General features: G+C 44.0%; 1 protein-coding gene across 3 annotated transcripts; it reads right to left on the bottom strand.

The window, feature by feature from the left end:
- Positions 1-2,571: 2,571 nt before the first annotated feature.
- LOC118414271 (homeobox protein Nkx-2.5-like) lies at positions 2,572-9,987 on the bottom strand. Of its 3 annotated transcripts, XM_035818197.1 has the most exons (4): positions 9,895-9,987; positions 5,852-6,032; positions 4,936-5,316; positions 2,572-4,349 (listed from the first exon to the last, which is right to left on the bottom strand). In XM_035818197.1, exons 2-4 carry the CDS (start codon positions 5,886-5,888, stop codon positions 3,769-3,771), a joined length of 999 nt encoding a protein of 332 aa, XP_035674090.1. In that variant the 5' UTR covers positions 5,889-6,032; positions 9,895-9,987; the 3' UTR covers positions 2,572-3,768. The 3 variants fall into 3 exon arrangements, with proteins under 3 accessions (XP_035674090.1, XP_035674092.1, XP_035674089.1); XM_035818199.1 differs by lacking the exon at positions 9,895-9,987 and having other exon boundaries at positions 4,945-5,316; positions 5,852-6,563; XM_035818196.1 differs by lacking the exon at positions 9,895-9,987 and having other exon boundaries at positions 5,852-6,538.
- Between the last annotated feature and the right edge of the window lie 321 nt (positions 9,988-10,308).

Genomic DNA, 10,308 nt, shown 5'->3' with positions numbered 1-10,308 from the left:
GCAAAGGAAGGTCGAGATTGTACAAACGATAGAGACTCCATTAGCGATCTTTCGCCCTTGCGGGGTATCTAAGTGGGGGCCCCGCTTAAACAGACAAGGCCTCCCCCTGTCGTGCCACACCGCGGTAGGTCTACTACAGACACAACCTCCAACCCCTATGTGCTTCACAGTAGTTTCTTTATTCTTTCAGCTAAATATATAGTGATGATGATACACGGTACACAACCGAAGAAACCTACAGAATGAAATAATGTGTTCTTGTAGCTACCTACAAATCAAGAAAAGAACAACAATAAAATTACGAACCTGAAATTCCTTCTGTGTTAGCGACTTAAGTTGAAATAGAGGGACGAAAAACATGCATTTTACATGCTTTGGTGTTGATGACAAGTCGCTTGTGTTGAACATGGAAGTTATTCGGGCCACCATGGCTGAACATGGCGGTCAGGGATGTACCCTTGCACCCGAGAAAGACCGATGAGTCCCCCGGGGGAGGGCAGCAGGCGCCCGGGGTGCTCGCGTGGTCCTCGTGTGGCTGCCGACAGGTTCAACTGTGAAATCTCAAGCAGCGATGGTTCCATCAAACATCAGAAAATATTCCCCAAACAAACTCTCTGTCACCAAAAGGTTCTCTCAAACACTAACAACCACCGTACAGATGAAATGTGAATAAAATCTACCACATTTAGTTTTAGAGTATGGCCTACAGTTTTCACCGTTGAGCACACTCCCATTGATCATTGTCAACAACCAAAAGCACATAACCAATGGTTTGTTGTCAGAAAGAGCAGACACTGATTTCCGTTGACGACTGTATCTGTCTATACTATCGTTAATTATGAATGCTGTGTGTTTGTGGTAAGGGGAGTACTAGTATATGGTTGAGTACTTACGTATATGATGGATTAGAAGTTTTAGAACATAATCGTTTACAGTGAATATTGCGAATTCACCCATTTGGTCTTATACAGTTGCATTTGAAAACAGATGAATGATATATGAAGAATATATGCTATCATACAGCTGTGTTTTACAACATAATGATACATTTATCGTTTTCTCGACCACAAACGAGATATGAGTATGGGTAAGGTGGATAAAATTGAAAAACGATGCTTTCAAAATTCATTCATGTACAAATAGCTACATAAGTTATAGTACATACACATATAAAAAAAAATAAAAAAGGGGACGAAAATTAACCGCGCACTGGCTTCCTCCTCACGCAACTTTAAGATGCAAAAAAAAGTAACAGTCCAAAAGCGTCATCCTACACACTTCAGCAACATAAGTTTAAGTACATACACATATTAAAAAATCAAAACAAACGCCTAAGGCGGGAAAATTGTGCCTAGCACAACAAGAAACCTATATTTTTCTCGCCAGCCAAACATGTATGTATTTATAGTGAACGTATACGGGGGGGTGGTCTTGCGGAATGCTAGACACCACGTAGCGACATTTTTGCTTCTTAATTAGTCTTAATTGTTTCTAACGTGACATTTACCAAGAAAACCAATTAGATATAGAAAAAGACCATTTATGTAATCTACTGCCATACCATGAAGCAAACAAAAATTTCAGACAGTGCCTCTTTCGCGATAGAGACCAAAAAACGAATAAGCTTCCTAGAAAAGTAGTGCTTCTCTCATCCAACTTTCACGGTTGTGACAGGGGGGGAAAGTCGCCAAATTTACAAACAAGACAGACACGCCAGACCACCCTGCGAAGTTTAGGGAATGTCGCCACGCACTGCCAAAGATTGAAACCAACGCCTCTGACTCAAACAATTGCTGCAACCCTTTAAAATAAGTGCGTAGGAAGATAATACAGGATCTGTTTGCTTTCAAACCCCCGCCAGATACGGATCTAGGAGGCTGGTATATACGTCTACTGGCAGACTTGTAGAACCGAATCTTTGTTGGGATATGGTAATGGAGGTAGCGGGGTATGACAGCCGAGTGACAACAAAACGAGCGCCGGTGCCGATTCTGTCAGGAAAGCCTCTGCAAATACGGCAGCCATGTCAGCCACGCGCCGAGACTGTGTCACACCGTACACCTTGATTTTAACCACCCGTACGCCGGCCCTGAACCGGGATCAAACCAATCCAGCCCCGAAGGCTGTTACATCGGACCACCCTGGGTGGTGACATCGTGATATCTGTATTTTCAAAATTTCAGTAATGACTCTTTCAACTACAAGGAAACCACTTCAGTCGCACTATACACGGCTACATCGTTTGGGAAAAAAGGTAAACAAAATGTTTTGTGTAAGATTCGAACCGCCGCACCGACATTTCTCTGCGCGGTATCTTCGAAATCTGCTCGTGAAATGATCTATATGAGCTCAATATTACACCTGTCTTAACAAGAAGTTGATTAGATTTAGTTTCCATGAGTACATGAAGGACTTTCGTTTACAATTGCGGCTGGGTAGACAAGGTAGACGAGTATTTGTTGCTGTATTGTCGGCTTGATCGCCCATGTCAGTGCCTTTTGTATTCACAGATCCTTAACCTAATCATGGATTTACTATTGACAAAAACCAGGATTCAAAAACCATTAGCGATGGCTTAGAACGAGAAAATCTCTTTATTTCCTACATAGCATTACTGCATTTCTTAAATAACGTCACTAGACTGCCACTTTTATAACTCAACTCTCCTGTACATAAAAAGTAAAAACTTTACAGCCTTTTTTTCGTATTAGGAACAAAACCGACAAGTACGCAGTTCGTGACTAGGGTTTCCTGTCAGATTTGAGAAAACAAAGAAACTATCGTCTGATTCTCCTGTCAGTTTGTCGTCACTAACGGAGCCTTATCTTGACGAGGGGGTTGTAGAGCCGTCCGTGAACGAAAGGAAAGTTTGAACACAGTGTCTCAAGAGCTTTCCTCTTAAGGCATGTGTTTTATGTCCGTCGGGCGGGTTCGGGGAGAGCCTGGCCTTGCTCACCTACCATCTTCACACTGTATATCTCTCCTCTCTATAAGGACTGGAGCTCAGTTACTCTAGTACAACCGCACAGAAGGTTTTTATCTATCCACATTCGTTTAGACAAGTAAATAGGGACGTTTCTGAAACGTGTGATACATAATAAGCCTCGAACAAGCCCCTAAAGCTGTAAAAATTTGTGGAGATTCCAAACTTTTGAGGGAGGTTGCCGGAAAATGTGTTGTAACATCTTTTTGAGACAGTCTGTGAGGTGTTTTATCTCAGATTTAGTGACAGACTGATGGGTCAGCTTGTCTAAATCTGGCGGGAAAATCCACAAAGGAGTTTGTACAGCGGAAGTAGGAAAAGCAGTTCTTAATCTTCTTTAACCGTTTCAGAAACAACCCTGCTTTCGGTACTGTGTCATGTCGCTGCAAAATTATATACACAATAAGTCCCTGAAATCTACTGTGGACCCTAAGCCGTAGCAAATAATATGTTGTAACTTTAAGTATGACATAAATAGCAAAGTACATACAGTACGCCAGAAAATATGAACTTGGGGTTAAACCTTACATACGATATTATGATCATGATGGCCCCTTTTGGCACTTACGAGTTCAGTTCTCTCGAGTTCACAGACGATTTTCCCTCTCACGAAACTCAGACGACTTTTTCTGCGACAACTTTCCTCAGCAGCAACGCGAAACAACATTCTCTGTCAGTCAATGTCCTCTAGCGAGTTTTTGTAAGGAGTCCGAGGTGTTCAGAGGTGGATCCCTCAGTAATACGGGTTGCAACAGTGGTGGGATCTGAGGTTGGGTGTTTGACAGTTACCATGCTCGGATCCCTTGATGAACGCCAGGTTGAAGGCTGTAAGGCGGCGGCTGCATGGTAGTAACAGTCTGTACGGGCGGTACGGTCGCGTTGTAAGTAGTATAGTTTGTACTGTATCCAGAGTTGAAGTTGTAGGAGCTATAAGTCCCGTGTACGTTCATGTTATAGCCGTACGGATTGACGCTGACGTTGTACGGCGCGCTGTACGGCGGCGGCGTCATCTGGCAGGGCTTGCCGTCTCGTACCAACACCGGTACGGCCACGCGGCGGGGCGGTGGGTGCGTCAACTCTAGGGTCTTGTCCGTCCGCTGGCGTTTACACTTGTACCGGCGGTTCTGAAACCAGATTTTCACCTGCGTCGAAGTCAGTTTGAGCATCTGCGCCAGCTGTTCCCGCTCAGGTGCGGACAGGTAGCGCTGCTGCTTGAACCTCCGCTCGAGCTCGAACACCTGCGCCTGCGAGAACAAAACCCTCGGCTTCCGCCGCTGTCTTTGCCGCTGGGCCTGTGGAGGAATCTTCGGTGGTTCGTCATCGGAGTCGTCCTTTCGGTCGTCCTTCTTTAAAAGTCCCATGTTACCTGCATGGAAAAATTTGTTAAGCATTTAGCGAAGTCGCTACCGTAGCAAACACGTATTGCGCGGTCGTACGCATAACTTTATCTTAATACATTATAAGCGAACATCATATTTAAACAGTGTCAAGAGTGTGTAAATACCTGAGCGTTTAGTGAAGCAAGAACCCATATCAAGTGAGGTTAGTATTAGAGCAAAGTGCACCATGGATTATCTATGTTTTCTAACTTTTTCCATTTCTTTATTACTCAGCCTACTTTTGGTCCACTATCATAAGCGGCGTTTGTAAACATCTTGAACTTAAAGTAGGGCACTTCGCGTTGGTTTCTATGCCGCGGGTAAGAAAGCGACCTATGTAACGGTTCTTTGCAAATGTTTTGTACTGTTTCTGGACAGATTAAAGTGCCCGGAGGGGCTGGGGGTGTCCAAACACTTCAGGACCAAGTGGTGAAGCGATGTTTGGTTGTTCTGGATTAGGGACAAACAGATGAAAAAAGAGGGGCTAGAGGAAACGCTGTTAAGCACATGTACACTATGTATTAGAGAGTGATAAACCATAATTCTGTTTTAACGAAAAGTTATCATTCCTACCTGACTCACATGGTCTGTCTATGTTGCCGGCTTGCATGCACTGTTTCTGTGTGGACGTAAGCATGGCAGCCGTACTTCCGCAGACTCCGTGGAGTGTGGTGGTAGACCCGATCGTCAGTTGCTCACAGCGGACGTGGTTCTGTTGTACCGTGGCGAGCATGGTCTCCTCTGGGGACGGTAGGCCTCCCGACTCCGAGTCGTCGAAGCCGGTGTCCGCTAGGTTGAGGATGTCTTTCACGGAGAAAGGCGTGGAGTTGACTGGGCTTGGGAGCATCATGTGGCTGAAGGAAGGTAAACGGCCTTGTTGTTCTGGGTGGCTTGTCCGCGGTGGCGCCAGGCCCGCGTGCGCGTCGCTGTTGTCTCGGGTCGTGTCACGGGAGCCTGGTGTTTGGGAATGACAGACTAACAGCTGAGTCGCTTCGAAGGGATAGCCGGGACGGGTTTTGCTCAGCACTGGGCGTGACACACACAGCGCCAGCTTGAGAAATACGATCGCCTAAGATTGGGGGGTCCGGCCGCTAAATAGTCGCTACCCTCCCCAGATTCACCTCCATCCTGAGCTGTGATTGGTCGACGCCACCCCGGGGAATTCGTGTTGACAGAAACCAACTCTCAAGCTATTACTACAAGTATCATGCTCTTAGCCGGCACCACTAACTGTCAGTGTTGTTTAGCTTATATGATCTCTCCATTTGCTTAAGTAAATGGTGTTTGGGTCGCCATAGAGTCGCAGACACCCTCTACTCTTGTCACAGACCAAAAATTCCGATCCTTACTCAACTCCAAGCATGCCAAGACTCTACACTAGTGACAACACAGGCATAATTCTATATCCATAATCTCCTTAGATTTAAACAAAGAAAAACCACCGTCCCGAGAATGAGTCCAAACATTTCGGTTTAAAATGTATACTTACGGTAGACCTGCGGAGTGTCCACAGAGTTCCACATCATAAATCACCGCTAAAAGGCAGCCTTGTTCTTGTCACTTCCACCCGGCCAGATAGCCCGATCCTGTCCGTCCAGTCTGGCTGTATATCACGCACCGGGAAGATCTTCCCACACCCACACTGACTTGTCTCTCTCTACGATAAGCTGCTAGAGTAGAGAAGACAGGGATTAATATTGTTTAAGTACACTGATGAACATCAGCTTGAGCAAATCCCCTCGTAGTCAATAGGGCTGTAGAGTGGGCTGTAGAGGACTTCATTATCGTCCAATTGTCGCCTCGCCTGTTTGGTTATCCAAAGAACCTGGCACGTTTTTCCTGCTCAGACGCGGGGCTCTTATCCACCAAGTGGTAAGTAGTCCTGGCGTCTGGGTGGTGGTGAGACGGTTTGGGGGAGGGGGAGGAGGACAGGGGAGAAGGGGTGGCGTCGAGCCGGCACACAACTCAGGTAGGGTCGTCTGGAGCGCGCCTATTCGATATCCCAAGCCGCAGTCCTACCATCAGATAAAACAGTCCACTCCGGGACTTAAAAGCAATTCGAAACCAAAATGTTTTGAGCCGAGGACTCCAGCGAACAAGCGGAACCAGACAACGTTAGATCAAAAATGCATTTGCGGGCTTTCTGGGGCGGGATATTCGGTTTAATGTCGTTTACCTTAGCAGCAGTTATTTCGATGGAGGTGAGATAAGGTTGTTTAAAGTTGTCGCGGGTGAACCGAACACGTCGCTACCGTGAGTCCCGCCCGCGCTCTTCTGCAAAGTACACAGGGGATTTGCTCAACTGATAAAAACTCAAAAACTAACCATCTAATATACACGAGAAGTGCATTTTCCTGTGAGTGGGTAAGGCATAGGAACCGGATGCACGAAAAGAAATAACACTTCACGTATTCTACATCCGTCGTCGCTGAACAGTTGTTTTTTCCCCAGTGAAATTTGACGAAAGATGCTCTACACACACACTGAAACTTTGTATTGTGTGAGAAAACGTTATGACTCAAGTGTTGTGAAGGAAGAAAAGGGAACGTCTCGCCCCCTTCCTGCATCTTTCGCATAGCACAAACACATGAGTGACAGTTCCGCAGACGACTTTTAGTCCGCCTTTTGTTACGTCACCTGTATCTGACCAAAATGTGTACGTAAGAAAAGAGAAAAAAAGAAAAGTTGACAGAAAGTAGTCGAATTTTCGGAGTGACATGTCTGTGAAGGTATGTGGCGTGAGGGGGGAATGGGTGGCTGTGGGAAGAAGATCGGAAAAGATAGCGATTGCTTTATTTGCCGTTTCAAAGTGCCCTCACGGTAAATTTACAGGGAAGAATGGCTTGCAGCATAGCGTGGCTACGCCGAGGATTACCGACTGTCCATGGTCGAGACATCGATACAAACGGGTCAGGTCGGGCAGAGACAGGGCACAACCGTACAGACAAACACAACTGATCAGCCTTCTTGCGGTTGAATGCGTTGAAAAGTTTGTGCGGCCGCAAGATTGTCTAAGAGGTCGCGGGGAGGGTCAGGGGTGGAGAGGGTTGCGTCTAGAAGTCCCGCCTACCCATTCCCGCACCTGTCGACAAGGTTGTAGTGGGGCTTTGGGGGCCTTGTTAGGATTGTCATGTAGTTTACACAGCGAAAAGCCCCGTGCTACCCACACATTGTTGTTCAAGGGGCTAAAATACGGGGATCTACAATACTCTCTTCGTAATTAGAATCGATCAAGGGGGTAGGCGTGGGCTATAAAGGGTTGTTTTCTTTCGCACATTTAGCACTTAATTCTTGTGACAAGGGTCTTGGCAGACACGGTCAGACTGTTAAAAATAACAAAACGTAGATTCATTGCACTTAACTAGTTTTTGATTACAAGACTGGGACCAGGGAAGCCGGAAGGGACAAGTGGGGTGTTAAATCAAAGATCTTGAATTCTGTAAGCACTGCAGATTTAATTTGCTTGATTGTAATCTAGAACCCAGAGTGTTTCATGATAAGAGCACCACTTACTCTATTGAGTTGTATCTTAGGATTAGTAACGGATTGTCGACATGGTCTAAATGAAAATAATTGATGTCAAATATTGGCTCAATACTTAGCGTATTTGATGTGAGGAAGAGATACGATCGCCATTAAATTGATAGCCAAGTTAGACGAAACTGTGCTGGGATTTCTAATATTTAACAGTCGATTTATTACAACTTAGAACTTTGACGTCAGTATCAAAGGTAAAAAATGGACAACAACGTAATGTGTACCATAATGTGGATTGTTGGGGGGGGGGGGGCGTCATTAAGAGCTTACTGGGAACAGTATATAGATTTGTCCTGCCTGCTTGAGTGTACCTGAATCATTCAAAGAAACTCTAGATCTGTCTATTGCCTGGGAAAACCATAGTAAAAATGAACGATGATAAAATCTTTAGTTACATGAAACTAAAGCAAAACTCCACCAACATTTGTTTTGTTGACGTTGGTTCAAACATCCACAAGGTAATATAACACTTCAGTAAATTATGTATCTACGCAAGATGTCCCTACCTAATACTATGATATGCTGATACGGTGTGATGTTAGGCCACAGCAAGCAAATTTAATGGATGACATCAGTGCGCCCATTGATTCTCGCCTGATTTAAAAAAAAACCTTCCCTCCGGAAATGGTCAACATGGGAACAAGGTGCCAAAATTGGAAACTATGTCATCTGGTAGCCTTGAACTTGTAGAAGTGCCTCTAGTGAGGAAAATGTAGCCATTACTGAAATAGTCCAATAGGTCACGTGCCACTTACTTTAAACTCGAGAAAAAAAGGACCGAGACGCAAGACGTAAAGACAAACATTCATTAAATATGGTGAATGTGATCATGGCATAAATTATGAATATGAAAGAAAACAAAGATATAAAATTTTTCAAGTGAGGCGAAGACTTCAACTGCTGGCTTATCAAATTTCTCCTAAATTTTTGTCAACTTTTCCTCACCTGTATGTGTCGACCTCTGAGTTGTTTGTGTCGATTGTCTTTATCTCAGTTTTCTGTGTTTTTGTTTTGCACATTCTATGTGACATAGACTCTATCGACTAACTGACAATAGTAGTAGTAAAGTTGTTACTTTAAATTTTCCTTGCCTTTTTTCTTCGACTTGCCCTAAATGTTTCATCACTCTGGATTACAGATCTTGAAAACTTCATGTCGTTGAGCGAAACGGGGATACAAAATGTGAAAAAAAAAGAATTCACCGTTGCTACGGAACCGAAGCAACTTTTAGTGTTTACAACTTTGTTGATAAAACTTACACAGACTACATTTTAGAAATATTCTGGTTATGCAAAAGACTTCAACATCTACACAATCTATGCTTGGCCATATACACCTCTAACTAACTTGCACAGGTCACAATGTTGACAGTTCAATCATTTACCACTCATACGAATTGCATAAATTATGCAAATAATGTACTCATTTACGTTATTGGTACCTGTTAATGTTCCACCTGCCATAAAGTACACACGTTGCATTTACATGTATTTGAGTATTGAGCGGCAAACATAGATTTTCCTAGTCAATTATGCAAATTTAGTGTCCATTCACATAATTTGCACTCCATTGCAATATGTACATCTCTATCTAAGATACCTGCACACTAGATATTATGGAAATTTGTCGTTCGTTTGTTCAGTTATTCGTCTTGGAAGATTTTGACCTTCGTCTTCCCAACTCCTACCTACATGTATATACAATGAGTTATGCTGACTACAAAAATCTGGCACACACACACACACACACAAGACAATATTCCATTTTCCATGGAGATGAAAATTGACAAGTTTCCATGCTGGCTGTCTCGCAGCGGACCCAGAGATGTACTCAGATTGCATGATCATGTCCGCCTGTATGTAAGTTTATCTAAAAGCCACACGTGCTTTGTTAAAAGTGCTCTAAAAGAAGAAAAGCCTACAAAGGAAAGACACGCCTTAAAAACGTCTGTCTGACTTCATACGGAAGAACACTTGAAGCAAGAAAACATCTTACGTTTCAGCGCCAAGTCTCCATGCACTATCACTTGTGGCCAATACTTCCTGTGGTTGTCTGAGCGGGACACTTCCTACTGGAGTCCTCTAACTTTGATCTCACAAAACCTTCCATTTAAGTGCTTTGGTCATCAATACTCTTTTTTACACGTCCGGTAGACAGTTGTACACCCGATGACAGATGTGGGAAAATACGATACTTGTGGGTCAGCGTTAGATAGCGTAATAGCTGCAACAAGTAGGACACCGCTCTCATAGAAATATGAAGTAGACAAACGTAGCGAAAAGTTTTGCTTCTCTTTTGATAAATGATGTGTCCTTGTTTTGGTTCGGCGGTTTCTTCAGTGGTCAGTCTTTCTTGTTTAGTGGTCAAGCGACTGTGTGTAGATGTTTATTCTTCTGTCTGTTTCTTTCT

Source organism: Branchiostoma floridae, chromosome 4 (genome assembly GCF_000003815.2).
Source record: "Branchiostoma floridae strain S238N-H82 chromosome 4, Bfl_VNyyK, whole genome shotgun sequence".
In the NCBI taxonomy this organism is placed as follows: domain Eukaryota; kingdom Metazoa; phylum Chordata; class Leptocardii; order Amphioxiformes; family Branchiostomatidae; genus Branchiostoma; species Branchiostoma floridae.
This window is presented reverse-complemented; position numbering and strand designations above follow the sequence as displayed.

Bases quoted from the DNA above. Each gene is read 5' to 3' on its own strand.
- LOC118414271 (XM_035818197.1), bottom strand. From the start codon at position 5,888: ATGATGTGGAACTCTGTGGACACTCCGCAGGTCTACC. The intron at 5,317-5,851 runs GTAAGTATACAT...CCCAAACACCAG, and splicing joins GGACACTCCGCAGGTCTACC to GCTCCCGTGACACGACCCGA. The intron at 4,350-4,935 runs GTAGGAATGATA...TTTTCCATGCAG, and splicing joins AGACAGACCATGTGAGTCAG to GTAACATGGGACTTTTAAAG.